The sequence below is a fragment of the Mus caroli genome, unplaced genomic scaffold, assembly GCF_978045245.1.
Source record: "Mus caroli unplaced genomic scaffold, Mus_caroli_1 scaffold_3, whole genome shotgun sequence".
Taxonomy (NCBI): Eukaryota; Metazoa; Chordata; class Mammalia; order Rodentia; family Muridae; genus Mus; species Mus caroli.
In genome coordinates this window covers 52,055,612-52,074,811 of record NW_028227258.1, presented here as the reverse complement: position 1 = coordinate 52,074,811, position 19,200 = coordinate 52,055,612, and the positions used below count along the sequence as shown (strand labels likewise).

The 19,200-nt window shown below is 45.4% G+C and overlaps 1 protein-coding gene and 1 long non-coding RNA gene across 2 annotated transcripts; one reads left to right on the top strand and one right to left on the bottom strand.

Annotated features, from left to right (window-relative positions):
- Positions 1–1,720: 1,720 nt before the first annotated feature.
- LOC147005476 (uncharacterized) lies at positions 1,721–8,057 on the top strand. The gene is made up of 3 exons (XR_015046608.1): positions 1,721–1,801; positions 4,448–4,532; positions 7,970–8,057. It is a non-coding gene; the product is annotated as an uncharacterized LOC147005476 (long non-coding RNA).
- Positions 8,058–13,539: 5,482 nt separating this feature from the next.
- On the bottom strand, positions 13,540–18,933 carry LOC110291410 (glutathione S-transferase Mu 7). The gene is made up of 8 exons (XM_021158551.3): positions 18,779–18,933; positions 18,509–18,584; positions 18,023–18,087; positions 17,658–17,739; positions 17,459–17,559; positions 16,246–16,341; positions 16,067–16,177; positions 13,540–14,174 (listed from the first exon to the last, which is right to left on the bottom strand). The coding sequence occupies exons 1-8, from the start codon at positions 18,812–18,814 to the stop codon at positions 14,085–14,087; spliced, it is 657 nt and encodes a 218-aa protein (XP_021014210.1). The 5' UTR covers positions 18,815–18,933; the 3' UTR covers positions 13,540–14,084.
- Between the last annotated feature and the right edge of the window lie 267 nt (positions 18,934–19,200).

Genomic DNA, 19,200 nt, shown 5'->3' with positions numbered 1-19,200 from the left:
CCAAGCTGTCAGTACCCTTGGAGAGGTCAGATGTAGGAAATGCAATGATCTCTCCTTCTTTCCCTCCTCTTATCACTCAGCCTGCTGCTAGTCCAAAACAGGACACCCCAAACGAAGAGTTTAGTCTTATTGCTGGAAGGGCAGGACCCTAGCCAATTTGAAAAGCAAACAAGTAAGGAATGGTGTTATCTCCTTTACAGAAACAATAAAATGGACCAACCCAAGGACAAAGGGCGGGCAAAATATCAAGAGGTTTTGGTGTTTGTAATCTTGGCTGTGTTTGCATCTCTGGATGCTGAGGGCACTGTGAAACTAAGAGACCCCCACAGCCACAGAGGGCAGTAGGCTGCCACTGCTTGACCCTGACCACCAAAGGGAGAGGCCAGATGCACAGAGCTCACAGCTGGAGTATGCTAGGGTGTGGAAGTATGAGTTTCAAGTGGACAGACTCCTTTCCTGCTTTCAAGGGACAAGAGGATGCTGTCCAGAGCAAGTCCTTGGAGAACTCTGCACAGGACACAGGGAATCCAAAGCCATTTAAAATGGGTCTTTTTTTTTTTTTTTTTTTTTTTTTTTTTTGGTTTTTCGAGACAGGGTTTTTCTGTATAGCTCTAGCTGTCCTGGAACTCACTCTGTAGACCAGGCTGGCCTAGAACTCAGAAATCCGCCTGCCTCTGCCTTCCGAGTGCTCAACCTCCAAAAGGTCAATGTCCTATCAAGAACACTCTCACCTACCAGCCTACTTCCTTGAAGGCAAGATTATTTCAAAATCAACAGGTGTGCGATTAAAGGAGATGACAAGACGACATTAACAGTGAAAAACAGATGGCCTAGCCCTTGCCCATGGAAGGGCAAGGCTGCGGCTCTACAGAAAGTGTATTTGGAGAATTAACACCCCTTAGGACTTGAGGGTACGGTATAAGTGTGCCTGGAACAGGTTGAAGCTATCTCAGCACCAAGGGCAGAGGAACCACATGTTCTGAATCCTTATGAAGCCCAGAGCTCAGAAACCATGTCATGGGGCTAGCAGAATTCACTAGCAGAATGCCACTTGCTGTGGCAAATGCTACTTATGTGTTTATTCATGGCCAGTCCTCTCAACTCAAGTCACTAAACTGCACTTTAGCTACAGAAGGAGCCTAATGCCCCAAATTAAATTCTCACGGGGCTTTTCCCAGACCAGAGTCTGCCACAAGGCACAAGTGCATGTACACACACATGCATGGGTCTCTGAATCATTGTTAAGGATACGTGCTGGAGGGCTGGCGAGATGGCTCAGCAGGTAAGAGCACTGACTGCTCTTCCGAAGGTTCTGAGTTCAAATCCCAGCAACCACATGGTGGCTCACAACCATCCGTAATGAGATCTGACACCCTCCGGTTGACCAGAGTGAGCAGAGGTCCTAAAATTCAATTCCCAACAACCCCATGAAGTTCACAACCATCTGTACAGCTACAGCGTACACACATACATAAAATATTTTTTAAAAAATCTTAAAAATAAAAAGGATACGTGCTGGATAACTTTATGTCACCCCACAAAAGCTAGAGTCATCTGAGAGGAGGGAATTTGCAGCTGTGGGGGCCCCCATAAGATTGGCTCATAGACCATTAATGATTAATGATTGTTTGATGATTAATGATTAATTAATGGTGTGGGAGGCCCCTGGTCTTGGGTGCTATAAGAAAGCACAGTGAGCCAGCCATAAAGAGCACACTAGTAAGCGGCATTCCTCCACAGCCTCTGCCCTGTTTAAATTCCTGCCCTGACTTCTCTCAGTGACGGACTGTGATGTAGAACTGTAAGCTGAAATAAACCCTTTCTTCCTGGAGTTGCTTTTAGTTATAGTGCTCTGTCAAAGCAATACGTAAGACAGGGCATATCATTGTCTTCATAACTATGAACAGGAAGATATATAATTTCTGACTATAATTGCGAAAGTAATTTTTAAGAAAAACTCATGCAAATTAAAATAATAACCTTAAGAGTATGGGATGGGGTCTGGAGAGATGGCTCAGTAGTTAAGAGTATTTGCTGCTCTTGCAGAGGATGGGGAGTTTTACTCTCAGTGTCCATCTGGAGGCTCCCAACCGTCGATAATTACAGTTCCAGAGGATCTGCAACACTCTTCTGACCTCCACAGGCAAAACACTCATTCTTAAAACAAATTTAAAATATATTGAACAAGTACTAGAACTTTAGTGTATGTCCACCTGACCCTTCCTGACTATATTTTTAAAAAGTATTTGACATCTTCCTACAGACTGGACCCTCTGCATAGCACGGCCCTTCTGTAGACTAGTGATTCAGGAAATAGTGGCCACATGGTCCTGTTTCTATATTCTCCAAAGACTGGAGAGGAAGGCAGGGGCATCAGGAGAGGAGGAGCCATGATGGCCACTGCTCTGAGAGCCTGCTGACCCAATTCTCCCCTTCCTTGAGCAGAGCTGTTCTCCTGCAGTGTCCCCAGGAACCAGAGAAGAGGTCTGAAACAGTGGTGAGTAGTGACCTCACAAGGACTCACCCCAGAGTTGCCAGACCCTCTGGATCTCTGAGTGCTTGGTCCCAACTGCACAGTGTGGACAGTTCTAATTGTTCAAAGGGACTCTGCAGGACCAGCAAAATGTTCTGGGTAAAATGTGGCCAGGGCCTAGAGAGTGCCCTTGGGACTGTGTGTCCTAGCTCCTTCTAGATCTGTAGCTAACATTCTAATATTCTCAAGGCTAATTCATAGAAATTTCAAATAAGATCAGGTCGGAATGTAAGATTTTTAACATACAAATGGTTAGATATAAATGCTGACAACATGGGGTGCCTCCTATGGAAACTCCTTCATCCAAACTTAGAAAATCCGGAATCTAAAGAGAAGAAAATAAAATCTCATTCGTACAGTGCTGGCAAACTAGAATTCGGTAAACAAAATTTCCCATATGCTTCAGATATTAAAAATATGGCAAAAATAAAGGTTTTCAGAAAGCAGAAAAGCAACAGGATCTGAAATTACAGAAAACAAAAAACATTTCTAAGAAGAAAAATGGGGAAGCTTAGAATTCTTTTTGCTGTTATTTATTTCTATTTTATGTGTATTGGCATTTTGCCTGCATGTGTGTCTGTGCACCACGTGTGTACAGTGCCCTCAGAGGCCAGAAGAGGTCAGCAAATCCTCTGGAACTGAAGTTGCAGATGGGTATGAGCCACTAAGTGGATGCCGGGACCTGAAACCAGCTCTTCTAGAAGAACAACCAGTGCTCTTAATGGCTGGATCACCTCCCCGGCCACAAAACAGGAAACTTTTGCCAATATGCTTTTTAATGGGATAGCTGGTTTTCTAAAAACATTCTAAATGGAGAAAATATTAGTCCACCAAGCTAAACACATAACTTTAGGAAAGGTTGTCTGGCCTGCCCATGGCCATATGCAGCAAGCCCTGGGGACTCTTTTGGAGATGTCGTTCACATACCAAGGCCACAGAATAACTGCAGCTAGTTAAGAGTCTAACTTGAATAGATAAACTGTGAAGTGACTTTTAAGTTACACCCTTAGTCTCTCTGTCTCTGTCTCTCTGTCTGTCTGTCTCTCTCTCTCTCTCTCTCTTTCCCCGAGATAGGGTCTCTCTATATAGCCCTGGCTGTCCTGGAACTCATTCTGTAGACCAGGCTAGCCTTGAACTCAGAAATCCGCCTGCCTCTGCTTCCCAAGTGCTGGGATTAAAGATGTGTGCCACCACTGCCCAGCTGTATATCACTCTAAAAACATAGAATTTAGGACTGGAGAGATGGCTCAGTGGATAAGAGCTCTGACTATTCTTCCAGAGGTCCTGAGTTCAATTCCCAGCAACCACATGGTGGCTCATAACCATCTGTAATGGAATCTGATGCCCTCTTCTGCTGTGTCTGAAGACAGCCACAGTGTACTTACTCACTTAAAAAACAAACAAACATAGAATTTAGTACCTTAGTCTAGAGATTCATTTGTCTGGCCACTCCTTCACAGAGTTGCTGTTCACTGTAGAAAGGTACAAAAGCATCAGACTTTACTCGTTGCTTTAGACTTCAGTCTTGTGAAGATTCCCATGTCTACATAGATTATGAAATGTTTGTGGTTTTCTCTTGGGCTCCTAGATCCAACCAGCAATCCCAAATGAGAATCATCCTCTAACCACTTGATACCCAATGTGTGGTTCGCCCTTGCTGACTGAAGCAGGGTTCTGCCCACCCCTAACCTCATCATAGGGGGCTGCTCCAGCTGAGATCCTGGGCCTCAAGCAAAAGATGAGGCTGCCTTCAGGTCTTTCTGTGTTGCCTCTCAGAATCAGTGCAGCTACAGGAAAGATAAACTGTAGCGGTCTTTCTAAGTTTGCTGTGTGCACTGGCCTGCAGACTGGCCAGTTTATGGTTTCTGTTATAACAACAGCATTTCTTTTCTTTTCTCTTCTTTTCTTTTTAAGACAAAAGTTTACTGTGGATCCCAAGAAGAAAACAAAATAAAAACAAACAAACAAAAAACCCCAACAAAACAACGACAGCAAAAAGGTGAGGTTCCCCTCCTGAGTTCCATCATAAGAGTTTGAGAGTTTGGTTTTATGAGCGAAGAGAACGCCTTCTCCAAATTCTGCTTTCTGAGAGCACACGAGGGCTTGGCAGCCCCTGAGATGTGGGAGACCTGAGTTATTAAGCAACATTCTGTGGCCTGCCAGCCTTGAGGAGTCTAGGCTAAAGGAGTTTCCTCACTCACTACTCCCTGGCCAGTTCTGGCAAACTCCCTTCCCACCATCACTCGTCCAGTGTCTCAGATGAGCAGGACTGTCTGTGGCTGGAAGCTACTGGATTTCTGTAGGGAACTGGAGGTCTCATTCATACAGGCAAACACCTTTAATCTCCTGTGTCGACAAGCGTCTTTTATTGTTTCAGTCAGTTCCCAAGAGTGAATTTGGATCCTAGCTTTGACACTCCGAGGTACCTAGTTTAAGAATAGCTCTGACTTCCTAATCAGCTTCTGCACACACAATCCTGTCTGCAGCCTGGTTTCTCCCAGCTTTATCTTGGATTCTGTTCCACATTGGCAGTTTTCCTTTGTGTTTAATGATTTCTCCTGGCCGCAAATGTTTCAAGTGTAATGAAATTTTATCAGCAAAACATTGCACAGGGTTGATACAAAGAGCTGTCTCTGCTGGCCCCTGCCCTTTGTACTGAGAAGTGGCCAGATAGGATCTCTGGCTGGTTTTCTCAGACAAATCTTACCATGATTTTAAAATGTTTTTTAAAAAACACGTTGTAGCCGGGCGTGGTGGCACACGCCTTTAATCCCAGCACTCGGGAGGCCGAGGCAGGCAGATTTCTGAGTTCGAGGTCAGCCTGGTCTACAAAGGCTATACAGAGAAACCCTGTCTCGAAAAACCAAAAAAAAAAAAAAAAAAAAAAAAAACAAAAACAAAAACCAAAAAAACAAAAAAACAAAAAAACAAAACAAAAAAACCCACGTCGTAAGATGCCTCTTAATATGGGATAGTGTTTCTGCCTCATAAAAAAATGCATCTTAAACTCCTTTCTTAATGAGTCCCTGTGGGCTCCAGAGGGGGGCGCTGTTTCGACTATTTTGATTGTGCGGCTCTTGAATTTGGGGGCATGATGTTTTCTTCTTCCATGGATAGCTTTTGAATTCCTGCTTGTCTTGCTGCTGTTGATGTTCCTTCTCTGAGGGGAACACATAGTATATTGAGCCTTTGTGTACAGAGGGCCAATCAGAATGGGGCCTGAAAAGACCGCTAGGCAATAAGTGTAGGTAACAACTCCTGTGAGTGATAGGAAATCCTTTCTTCTTTTGCCTTGTATTGGAAGTCCTCTGAATTTTGACAGAGAACGTTATTTCCTTGTTGGAGAGCTTGATTTTTTTTTTTTTTGATCCTTTAAAATAAATCTTTTTTAAAAAAATGTTTTAAACGCAGGAGCTGTGCACATGCTAGACATGTACACTACCAGACAGATTTCCGACACCCTCTCATTATTATTTGTTAGGCTCTCACACATAAATAATGGTTATAGTTTACATTGCTTATTTAAGCATGCCTCTGGTTTAAAATTCTGCTTCATTTGTAGAGCATGACAACAACTTTGCTTTATTCTCCCCCCCACCAGCTGAAACGAATTATAAACTCACGTGAGAAACAATTTAGGGTCTGGGGATATAGCTAAATGATACGGAACATACCTACATGTGTGAGTTCTGGGTTCAACCTGCATGCTTGTGCTCGTGCATGCACACACACATACACATACATATATATACACACACACACACATACACATACAGAGTTGTCAACACATTTTAAAAGACAAACCCTTTGTTCATTTGTAGTAGTCTGTCTTCCAGTGCTTTAGCAAAACACCTGAGGTAATCAACTTAAAAAGAGGAAAGGGGGGGACTGGAGAGATGGCTCAGTGGTTAAGAGCACTGTCTGCTGCTCTTTCAAAGGTACTGAGTCCAATCCCCAGTAACCATGTGGTGGCTCACAAACATCTCTACTAGGTTCTGGTGCCCTCTTCTGGCATACAGATGCATATGCAGATAAAGCATGCATGTACATTAAATAAGTAAACAAACAAAAAACCAAAAAGATGAAAAGAGCATTTTGGTTGCATTTGGGATGTCTTAGTGCATGGTTCACAGCCCACTGCCTTGGAGCCTGCAGCAAGACAGTTCATCACATTGGGAGCATGTACCCGAGGAAGCTCCTTCACCTTATGGCTAAAAATGAGAGAGACAGAGACAGAGTCAGAGAGAGAGACAGACACAGAGAGAGACAGACAGACAGAGAGAGTTACACACAGAGAGATACACTGAGAGAGGAAGAGAGATCAGAGTCCCACAATTCCTTTCAAGGCCGTATTCCTATTCCCTAAAAGCTCCCACTATATTCTACCTCTTAACTTTTCTACCAGTTCCCAGTCACACCAAGCTAAGGTCCATCCCCTTAACATGTGGGCCTTTGGAAAACATTCCAGATCAAAACTAAAGAACCACTCTAAATTCAAAGCAGAGAAAGTTTTTGTTTTGTTGAAATGGGATCTCACAACCCCGCAAGCTGGCCTTGAACCAGTGATGCTGCAGAGGGTGGCCCTGAGTTCCTGTGTCTCCTGATTCCACTTCCCCGGTGCTGGAAGTACATCACCATGCCTGGCCAGAGAACTCTTATTTCCATTTGTTGCAGTTTGGATGCCGAATATCCCAAGGTCTGCATAGTAAAGGCTTGGCGCTCAGAAAGTCCTATTGGGAGGTGATAAACCTGTGAGAGGTAGAGCCCGAGGGAGATTATTATGGTCTGGATAAGAAATGTCCTTCCAAAGAGGTCATGATGCTAATCTTGTCAGTTTGACCCACCTGCAGGGAGAGAATCTTAGCTGAGGAATTGCCTCCATCAGGTTGGCCTGCGGACATAGTTGTGGGGCATAACCTTGATTGTGGTTGGCACAGAAGGGCCGCCCATTGTTGGCGGTACAATCTCTAGGTGGTTGGCCTGGCATTATAGCATGGTAATAGAAGCTTGGAGAGATGATACTTTACAGGTGGTCCTTGGGACTTTGGAGGCACACCTTTGAAAGATACGTGGCACCCCACATTCTTCCTCCTTTGCTCCCTGGTGTAAACTGAGTGGTTTTCTCTGCCATATATTCTTGGTGTGATGTATTCCTCATAACAGGTCCAAATGACGGGGCCAATCAGTTAAGGACTGGAACCTCCATGACTATGAACTAAAAATTTATCTTTTTGAGTTAATTATCTTAGGCATTGCTTTACAATAACACAAAGTTGAGCAAGGCACCACCTTAGCTAGAAATCTGTGCACTGATGCAAATGAACGAATTATCAACTATACAATTAGGTAGTCAGATCTACCTTTTGAGATTCAGGTTATGTCAGTTCTTGGGGGAATTGGAAATTAAGTGCCAATCTTGTTCTTGGCACCTTCTAGGAGGTCATCTGACCCAAGATGATGCTGAGCATCTCCTTCCAGACACTGGCTGTCAGAAACGGACTGAAGTGGATGATGAACACAAACTTCGCAGTTCCTATAAGATGTGCATGGCTGCAGACATCGCTGCTGATGCTCTGGGAGAAGAGTGAAAAGGTTATGTGTAGTGGGTCTGGCCTAATGCTGCTTATATTGTGTTAATTTGGTTCTCCAAAATTGTTTGGTTGAGAATCTGCACATCCTCATGTAAGGCAATTGAGGGACCCTGCTCCCACTTGGTTCTGATTGATAAATAAATTGATAAATAAATAAATTTGCTGACGACCAATGGCTGGGTAGGGCAGGACAGACAGAAGAGGGACTTTAGTATTCCTGGATGAGGGCAAGGTACCAAGAAGGAAGGAAGGAGATCCGCCATGCTGGGGATGGGCGTGGGGGTAGGGGTGGGAAGGAGAGGAGAGATGCCACGCCTGAGAGGGACAGAGAGTTTAGCCGCCCTGTAGGAGCTTGGGGAACTCCGCCCAAGAGGGCTGCACATCTGGGTCCAGGGCAGCCAAGATGGAATATAGGTTTTAGTATGTAGTAACTCGGGAATATCGGGGGAGGGGGAGGGAAGTGAATTAGCCACGTGGCAGTTAGGAAGCGTTCCAGTCATTGAGCTGATTAAGTCATATCAAAATATAAAGGCTGTGTGAGTGTGTCTTTCTTTTGGAAACCCAGAACATTGGGGTGGGGTGGGTGGGGAGGAACCTGCTGCCAGGATCAATTACTTGGCAATTAATGCCAAGAGTCTGCTCTGTTTGATTCTACAAATTAAACCATGGGTTTTTAATGAGCACAAATCCATATGAGCTAAATCCTTTTTGGATGACCTCTGCCCTTTTGAATTGCATGAAAGGTCACAGGTCCCCTTGATAAAACAAGAACACATGAGTCACCACCAGTAACAGTGAGGTGAAATTCATCCCGGGCCTGGCGCATGAGCAAGGGTGAGCAGGAACATAGATGCCTCTTCATTCTACGCATGAGCTGCGGAGACCATTTTCATTAGAGAATACCTTCGGAAAGCAGTTGCTAATTACCAGTTGGCCCATAGTCCCAGCCACTGGATAGGGCTTTGAGAGACCACAGTGTATCTAGAGGTGGTGTAGAAAAGGTAACATTTACTGAATTTTACCAACAGAGAAGCTAACAGAGAAACTTACAGTAGGGTCAAAGGGCATCCACGAGGAGCATGTTTCAAATCATTGGAAGGTTTCATGGCACCGTCAGACCAAGAGCACATGTTCTCTCTACAGCACCTCTTATAAAAACCCGGGCCACAGTCTGTACCCCACAAAAGCCAAAGTCATCCACCCATCCTTGAGGGGTCGACCGACATACCAGATGAATAGTTAAGAGCAGAAAAGGATTAATTCAATGCAGCCACATTAAAAACAAGGACAGAGACCTAGAAACTTCTTCTGGTCCATCTTTGGGATCCTGAAATGAGATTAATGGCTGAAATGAGAAATGGCTGGTCAGGAAGATATCATCTAAGCAGTGTCTGTCAAGGTGTCTGCTATTGATGCATTGTCTGTGTCCAGTGCTCTAGCAGGTCCAATCATGACAAACATGGTTCTGACAGGTTTTTCCCCTTCCCCTGCCCTCTCCCTTGCTAAACCATTAGATTCTATTCCTAAAGATTCCATTGTTAGCTTGCTCTGTCCTTATGGGACCAGCATTCCAAGGAACAACTGATTTCATAGACACACAAGGAGTAGGTTCTGGTCTATATAACACCAGTTCACCTCAGTCCCCAGAAGCCTGAGAGGGAGTCTGTGGGGCTCCATATGGTCCTTTAGCTGAACAGCCTGGTCATGGCACACTCTCAATAGAGGACATAGTGTCCAATGTTCTTCTTTCTTCACTCATCATACACCATCAGCCAGGAAAGGGACTTTGTACTGGATGAAAATTTCTCCTGTAGCTGTGGTAGTGAATTGTTGACTGTTGTCCTGTGCCTTTAACCCCTAGGGTGGCCTGGGATTTCTGATACTGGTTGAAGTCCAGACCATTAAAATAGCCAGTGGAATGGAGTTTTTGATCCAGTTCCAAATAAGATGACTCTGTACAGAGTGTGACACCTTGAAGAGATCGTTGAAGAGACTATAGAAGCATCAAAGGCTTTGCACTCCAGTTGTAGAACATGGTTGTTGTTAAGTGCTGGATCCTGGCAGCTCTTAATTCATTCCTTCAGTCAACACATTAACGGTGCCTTGGAATATGATTTTTTACCAAGTACAAGAATTGTACTAGAAATTAATATGATATGAGAAGTTTATTTCACCTGAGAAACTTGGCCAGTTCACTGCCAAGCCACTTGCACTTCCCAGGCTATCTGACCCCTGTGGCTAGTCTGCAGAATGCCAGCTATGACCACTCAGTTTCCCTTAGCCCAGTAAAATAATAAAACAAGTGTTCAATACGTGATGGATTTGAAATCGGATATTTAAATCAAGATGATCAGTGTCTGTTCAACGATTGACATAAAATGAAGTGATCTCTCTCTCTCTCTCTCTCTCTCTCTCTCTGTCTCTCTGTCTCTGTCTCTGTCTCTGTCTCTCTCTCTCTCTCTGTCTCTCTCTCTCTCTCTGTCTCTGTGTGTGTGTGTGTGTGTGTTTAATGTTTGGCGTTTAAATCGACTAAGCCCTGGGGAAATGTTGGATAAACAGTTTTACCCAGAGAAAGTAAGTCCTAGGCCTTGATCCACCAAGTGGAAACAAGAACGAGCAGTAACAATTAGTCAAGAACAAAGAGGAGGAACATCAAAGAATCATTATAATTATAAACTTCAAAAGTACTGTGAAGTGGAACAATGGACTCCAAGTGTCTTGGTGACACATGAAAGGGGCCACATGTCTTCCTGGTGACACCATAAATGTATTCATAGAACAGGCACTTAATATCTTATAACACCACACAGCTGGTCATTCCCTGGGCCCCAGACTGTATCTTTTGGGGATCATTGAAAATACAGTAACAAAAAAGAAAAAAAAAGGAAGACAATATATTTAAAGGTAACCATAGTGGTGTAATGAACGCTAAAAGCTTAGAGGTGGCCAGTAGTGTAGAAAGGATTAGGAAAGTTGTACTTTATTTACAGGAAGGAATAATAGATGGTGGCTAAGTCTCATATATGTACATGGGAGCAGAATGATGGTATGTCCCACTTTAAATAAATATATATACACCACAGGGAGATAGAGTGGTTTACTGGATAAAGTGTTTCACATGAGGTCCTGAGTTCAGATCCTAATATAAGCTAGGCTTGGCTGGGCACCTGTAGTCCCATGTCTGGGAGACAGAGGATCCTAGAAGTTCACTCACAAGCCACGGTAGATTCAGTTAATGATTCAATTTCAAAACTTAAGGTGGAGAACAATAGAGAAAGGCACCTAGTGTCTACCTCTAACCTCCACGTGTTCACACACAGACAACTGCACCTAAACACACTTGTGTGCACACACACATCATGCACACACAGAAACACACACACACAAAAACACATAACACATACACTTATGGTCTTGTGTTATCTTTTTTTTTTTTCTTATACAAGAGATCCAAGCCAGAGTTCTACATATGTTAGGCAAATACTCTACCAACGAGCCACACAGCCAGCTCCAATATGTTTTAAGTAACGTGCTAAAGAAATAATGAGCAGAACCTCTAAGGAGCAGAGGAAATGCTGAGTGAGCAGTCTTGTGTGAATGTGTATTTTGACATGGGCACAGCCACATAGAGGACTATAGGACCTCATGGGACTATTGGCAGAACCATTACTCATATGGCCCAGTCCCAAGAGGAACGGCAAAGCTTTTCTTGGGAGTCTCAATGTGAGTCTTAAACAATTGTTCAGTGACTGCAGCTCCCTCCTCCAGGATGTTCACAGCCTGAGATTGCTTGACTACAGAGACCTACCTAGATTAGCTCACCCCCAGCCCCTATACTCTTTCTAATAATCACACTGAAGATCCAGGTTACAATGTTGTTAGAACCCTACCCAATCCCAGCTTCACTGTATGTGTGTCTGTCATTTCTTCATTCCCTTGCTGACATTGCCATCCCAAACCACACTGATCCCAGGAAGAGCATATGTGAACATAAGACTTACCTGATTAAAGCAGACATTATTTAAAGTCAAGAGAATCTGAAGTAATGTCACTAAATAGGCATTTATTGAACCCCTACTATGTTCAGGACATTTCCCAGGTGGTAAACACTTAAAACACTAGTGAACAAGAAGAAACTAAAATACATGCCCTTTTGTCATTAACATCTATGGAAAGAAGCATACAATAAACGTGAATAGTAAGGTTATATATTTCCACTGATGGGTGGAACTCACATGCAATAAATGTGTAGCTATTAAGTGTATGTCTGTGTGAGTTTCGTATCTGTATCCTTTGTGTGATTACCATCTAGATCTAGATAAGGAACATTCTCGGCACTGCATAAGCTCCTGTCAGCAAATGACCCTGCCAAAGTCAACATGCATTTGTCCCAATCACACTTCCCATCTATAGACAATGATAAAGAATGCACATTCCACGTATCTGGATCAACGTGATGTCATTGTCAACATTAGTCAACATTATGTCTACATGCTGTGGTGTAGATCATCACTACATTTATCTTAACTTATGCTACTTCATTACATGATAATGGCTTTATACGAATAAACTACACCTGATTTACTAATTTTCTGCTGATGAAATTGCAGAGTAAGCAGTTTCCCACATTCTTACCTCGGTCTTTCATGGCTTTTGGGAGACAAAAGCTTTCATTCTGGTTGGGAGACAGTCCTAGGTAAGAGGTCACTACTTGCTCAACACTAGTTGACATTGTCAATGTCCCAAAGAGGTTATACTCCCAGCATTACACAAGTTCCATTACTTCACAAATTACCAGCCATTGTCAGCCTGTTGCATCTTAGCCATTCTACTTGGCCTACATTAGGCTACTACTGTGTTTACACTAACTCTGCTAGTTAATGGTGCTTGTTGTCATTTTACAGGCTAATAGGCTACTTGGATATTCACTTTTAGGAAATAGCTGTTTAATACCTGTTGACTCATTTTGTAAGGTATCTTACTGGTTATATTACTTTTGAATAAGAGGTCTTTGTTGAGTAGCCATGTTCTCCCATCCAAGCATGGGCCTGAATGCCTACCCATAAACCAGCTCTTTCTGGAACCATGAATGGGAATCACTGAGAAAGTGAACCTCCTAGAGCTTGCTCGCCGGTGTTGTTTTAAATTGCTTCAGGAATACATGAAGCAAATGCAGAACTGGTGAAGGAGGTGTCTGAATAGACAAGGTTATATACACCAACAAAGTACATAAAAGGGTGTGAGGTACCACAAAGCAGGTCTCCCTACTGGCTTTTGACCTAGAAACTTCAGAAGGGCCAAAGCAACAGCCTTCAATACTGAAGATCATCTATCTACAAGGAGTTTTGAATCCATTGGAGTCGAGCTCCTTACCAGCTGTCTGTTGGTGTAATAAACGACCAAAGAAAAACAATGTAAGCGGAGAATGATTTATTCTGGTTCATGGTACAGGAAGAACAGCTCACAAGAGCAGGGAGAAAGAGTCGTAGGAGAGGGTCACAGATGCAATGACAAGTGCTGAAGTCACAGCACACCTAGCTCAAAACAGAGCAAGCAGAAGAGTGTTTTGGCTGCAATGGTCAACACTCCTAGCAATCTACAGTCACCATATGGACCCCACCTCCCGGAGAGTGCACAGCTGCCCAAAATAGCCATGAGCTGGGAACCACGTATCTGAACACATGAGTCTCTAAGTGGTGGTGGTGGGGCAGGGGGACTTTAGCTTTAGAAGGCTACTTTGCTAATGAAAAGGAACTGTTAGGGATTTTAAGAGACTGTGTTGGGCAGGGATTGGATGACCAAAAAAGAGTGTCGGTGAGGCTTGGGATCTGGAACAGGATAGAAGGAAAGAAGAAGGAAAAGTTGGCTGTGGGGCTGCAGGGATCCTGCCTGCACCCCAGGGCTCCTGGCAAACTCAGGAGATCTGGTATCTTTATCCTACAGCCCACCCTGTCAAGGTCCTAATTGCTGCCCCAAGTTGCCATCTTTGTGAACATGGGTCTTGGGAGGAAGCGACTGGTCTTCATGTAGTCGGAGATCTTCTTCAGGCCCTGCGTGTGAGGACAGAGCAGGAGGTCAGGCCAGGGGCCCCACTGGGATAAGCAGCCCCACTCCAGAAACAGCTTTCCCTGTAGACTCTAATATTTGAGTTCTAGAAAGGGGAATCCTCGGTGGCCTATGCGAAGATGCCTGTGCATCGGGATTGTGCCCATTATAGATTATGACCTCCGCTCAGAAAACCCACTCCATCCTCCAAGATCAGTCTCATTGTGCCTACATGTCAGCAAAGAGGTTATGTGGCTTCCTCCTGCTGGCACAGCTAGTCCATGAGACAGGACCTGAGTCAAGCTGGCTCTATAGCTCCCATTCTGTTCCCTCTCTACCCAGGTCTTTCCTGTCTTCCCACAGGAAACCCTGCCACTCCTTGCCTTCACAGACACGATCCTTTCTCACAGGGAACATCCTTGCTGGTTTACACAGAAACCTTCTGTAGCAGGACAAAGATGTCCATGATAGGCCAGTTCAGCAGGACAGAGAGCCCAGACCTGAGCCAGGGACCCAGCAAACCCAGGATCAAATGCACAAGGGGAGGAGGGCCAGCTAAGGATGCTGAGCCAGCTCTAAGTGTTCTCCTGCAAGTAGAGGTCCAACCTGCTCTCTGTGGAGCCTCAGGCCAATCTCACTGAGTCCCAAAGATGCCTCATATCCAGCCCTGCTCCATGGGGTCATGCAAAGAGACACTGGAAGTGTTTGTTCCATCTTACCAGGAGAACCTGCTCAGATAATTTCTGCAGGATTCAGAGACCTAGAGCTAACTGCAATCAAGAAACCAGGTGCAGCAGGCCTCAGGCTGCAGCCCTCAGCTCTTCCATCCTTCCCTATCATGACCACAGCAGCTCTGGTACCCTTTCAAGGCCACTGGGTCAGGACCAGACCCAGAGTTGGTAAACCAGCTGAGAAGATGTATCACTTGATATAGGGACAAGATTCCAGACTATAAGCCTGTTGTTCTAATGCCTGCCATTCCCAAATCTCTGAAAGCATATTCTGTAGGTGCTAAGTAGACTCTGGGGGACCCATGACTAGCTATGCAGTGAGGGCCAAGCTGTGACTAGCAGCACCGGGTGACTCTGTGCCTGTTATGTTCACTGCACTCTGCTATACTTGGTCTCTGAATGGAGTTCTTTCCATGTCTCACTGGGCCTGATACTGAGCCTCATACAGAGGAGGGGGCCAGTGAACAGGAGTCAAAATAAGTATATAAATACATTGTAGAAATGGCTTCATGGAGACATGGGGAAAAGAAAAGGGCAAAAGGCCCTATGCCATACAACTCTTTAAGATAAAATCCTGAATAGGGCTCACATACACTCTCAAATCTAGCACCAAAAACATCTCTGGGGTTTGGCATGTGCTCAGATCCGGATGGACCCGAGTGAAACTTTCTGAAGACCCAGTATTGTCTACACGTGGCTATTTCACACAAATCCCACCATGCCTCCCTCTCTGAACGTCTGAACTGCGGCTTACACACTCCTGCCATGTTCTGCCTTTCCCTAGCATTCTGGACTGAGTAACCTAGGCAGCACAAGGACCAAAAGCTCTTCCTTTTGACACAAAATAGGAAATGTCTACTCCCTGCTGGCCTTAGAGGCCAGACACCCCCAGGGAGCTAGGCACAACCTCTGCTAGTAAGGGACTTAGCCTCTATAGTCTGTTCCCTTATCTGTCCAATGGGACTCATAATTCAATCTGTCCTACAAGTTGGTTGTAATGATAAATTTTACCCAATAGATAATGTATGCTGAGCCAGAAAGCAAGCACTCAGTACATGTTACTGGCTTTTGCTGATTTTAAGCTCAGCTCCAGGGCTAGGAGCCTTGCAAGCAAAGTGGGGAAGGGAGGACCTCAAAGAAGAACGAGGATTTAGAGTGTCCGTCACCTCAAAGCGCGCTATGAAGTCCTTCAGGTTTGGGAACGCGTCCAGGCACTTGGCCTCAAACACTTGGTTCCTCTCAAGCACATCGTAAGCAATGAAATCCACAAAGGTGATCTGTAGGAAGCCGAGGGTCAGGTAAACCGGGAAGGATGGCAGCCTCTCCTCCCCAGCCCTCCCTTTACCTTGTCCCCTGCGAACCATGGCCGCTTGCCCAGGAACTCAGAGTAAAGCCTCATCATTCCAGGGAGTTGCTCCAGGTACCCTGGCTTCAGCTTCTCCTAGAGTAGAACACACTGTGATCACCCTCAGTCACAAGATTCCGGGCAGAGGCTGCCCAAACAGGACAACAAAGACCCTATCTGGGCAGAGGTGTAGCCACCTTCCCGAGACTAGGCCTGGGTTAATTCTGCTTTAATTTATGATGTCACTATTATTAATTCATTATGTCTATTGATTAGAGTCCTACAGGCACCAGATCCAATATCAGAGGTGATGAGGAGCCACACAGGGGCACGCTGTCCCTGAGACTCACCACAGGTGCTCAGAACAACTCTTGTGAGTCACATTCAGGACTGTGTGAGCCGGCTCTCGCATTCAGATGTTATGTGAGTCAGAGAAGCAAATAACTAAAGCACTCTGGAAGAGAAATTGGATGTTCTGCACAGTAAAGTGACAGGAAAGAGAACGGTAGGACTCCAGGGCAGTTTCAGAAAGATGAAGTGTGACGGGGTGAAAGGAGATTGAGGCAAGAAGAGGCTTATTAGCCAGCTGTGACTGCCTTTTGGGAACCCTTCCTTATTACTGTGAGTATCCCAGGCATGGCTCTGGGTATCTGGTTGGGAAGAGTCCCCAGGTGATGGCTCCCATCCATTTCCAGCTTACTCCACTTTTTCTCATTGTTGGAATGTGTACTATAGAAGCAATGATGATGTAAGACATAACCGAGTAGAAGACGTAACACAGGCCAGAAATGGGTGAGAGATTCAGAGCTGAGAGATTCTAAACACAGTCTTTACTACCCAGCTACCGACGCTGGACTGTGGAGTGTTTGTTCTAGTTGCTGAAGTTCACTGTAAGTGCCATTTGACAAGACTCTGAGTTTAAGGGTCACTCTGTTGGCAGGGTGTGTGTGTGTGTGTGTGTGTGTACGTGCATGGAGGGTTTGGTTTTGTTTTAGTGCTTTTGATTTTGAGACAGTGTAACCAGGAAGACCTTAACCTTAGTCCTTCTGTCTCAGTCTCCACACTGTGTCACCATGACTCCGCCAGCAGTTCAGAGCATCATCTGTAGGTGAGCAGCGCTAAGACGTTTAGATGCTAAGCACACAGAGCACATGAGAAGGCAAAGATACAAGCTCTGGTTCCCCCACCTCATCCAGCCCAGAGCAGGACTCACAAAGTCAGCGTTGTAGCAAAGCCTCGCCAGCACCATGCGGTTGTCCATAAGCTGATTCTCCAGAATATCCACACGGATCCTTTCCTCCTCTGTCTCCCCACCTGTGAAAAACACAGCCCAGACTCACGCTCAACATGCCACCCTGGACAAGCCCAGCTGGTGGCCATCGGTCCCCACCCCTGCAGCCAGCCCCACTCACACAGGTTGTGCTTGCGGCCAAGGTAGCGCAGGATGGCATTGCTCTGCGTAATCTTGTGTGACCCATCAATCAAGTAGGGCAGCTGGATGGACAAGCATGGAGAGTCAGATGGGATATGAGATCCCAGAATTCCTTCCTTGGGTGAGGACAGACATGGGGCCTGGCACTCAGTGTGCCTGCCATGGAAAACCTTCTATGAAAATGCTGCTCACTGAACAGAGAGCTGGGATACATCCCATCACAGAAAGATGGTGCGGACAACCAGGAATGCGAAGATGAAAGCCAAAGGACTGATCCCAGGCCTCCTCATCTGTATAAACAGGGACACTACCACCATCTCCACACCTCCCCTCTCCTGTACCTACATTAGGAAAGTCCAGGCCCAGCTTGAATTTCTCATTCAGCCACTGGCTTTGGTCATAGTCAGGAGCTGTGGTGGACAAGATAATATGAAATCAAAGGGCCCATGTGTTCAAACCCCTTTCCCAAGATTTTCCCAAGGGGTCAGAGACAAGACTCTCTGAGGCAGTGGACCTGCAAGCTGACTCACAAAGTCACACTGCAAGCTTGCAAGGATGAAGATGTTTGTAAGGGCTGTGAGCTTCTTCATCGCTAAAGCTTGTGAAAGATTTAGCCAATTGCTAGAAGAATGGAGCCCAGTTATAAATACAGAGTACGCTCAAATCTTTCCTTAGCATCTTCCATTGGTAAATCAAACCACACCATCAAGGGTTTTGGAAGGGGCATGTTACAGCTCCAACAAAAAGCGTCAGAGCTGAGTGATGGGGTTGGTTGCTGGGCAACAATGGGCAGGAGTTGGGCAGGGATCTGACTAGAAAGGATGCAGTCACCATCGCCCATGGTGTATCTCTTCTCCTCATAGCTTGAGTCTGTGTATTCCAGGAACAGGCGAATGGCATGGGCTAGCTGTAAGAGACAAGAGATGGTAAAATTCTTTACCCCTTCTACATGAGTGCCCATTCTCTGACGTAGTTTCACTATGTCCATGGATGGACCAGAACACACACACACACACACACCTGCAAGAGCATGCCTCCATTGACTACACGGATCCTTGTCCCTCCTCCAAGTCCTACCCTGCATTTGGACCCCTCACTCACCCCACGGATGTCCCAGTAACCCAGTGTCATGGGCATGGTGCCAAAGTCTGAACGGACAGGCTCAGTGTCAATCTAGCCTTGACTGTTCAGAGAGCTGCCGGAAACTGACTGGCTTCGCTTTGTCAGGTCTTCAGACTGCCCTTCCCCACCTCCCAGTTCCAGCCAATACCGGCATCCAGGAGCAAGGCCAGGCCCGCCCCCAGAGCCAAAGCTGCCTGAGCTCCGTTGTTATGGTGGTGGCTTGGCTAAGTGCCAAGAGCAAAAGGCGGGGCTGGGTTTGCTAGCTTTTTATTGGTGGTGCTGGGCTTCTGCTGTAAGACTGCTGTTTTCTACCCTCTAGTCTAGATGGCAGCAGCATTCCCCAGTGGTGACAGTTCGAAAGGCCTAGGACCTTGACAACTGTGTCCTGAGGGCAAAATTAT

Bases quoted from the DNA above. Each gene is read 5' to 3' on its own strand.
- LOC110291410 (XM_021158551.3), bottom strand. From the start codon at position 18,814: ATGCCCATGACACTGGGTTACTGGGACATCCGTGGG. The intron at 18,585-18,778 runs GTGAGTGAGGGG...TGTCTCTTACAG, and splicing joins GTTACTGGGACATCCGTGGG to CTAGCCCATGCCATTCGCCT. The intron at 14,175-16,066 runs GTGACGGACACT...CCTCACACGCAG, and splicing joins ACTTCATAGCGCGCTTTGAG to GGCCTGAAGAAGATCTCCGA.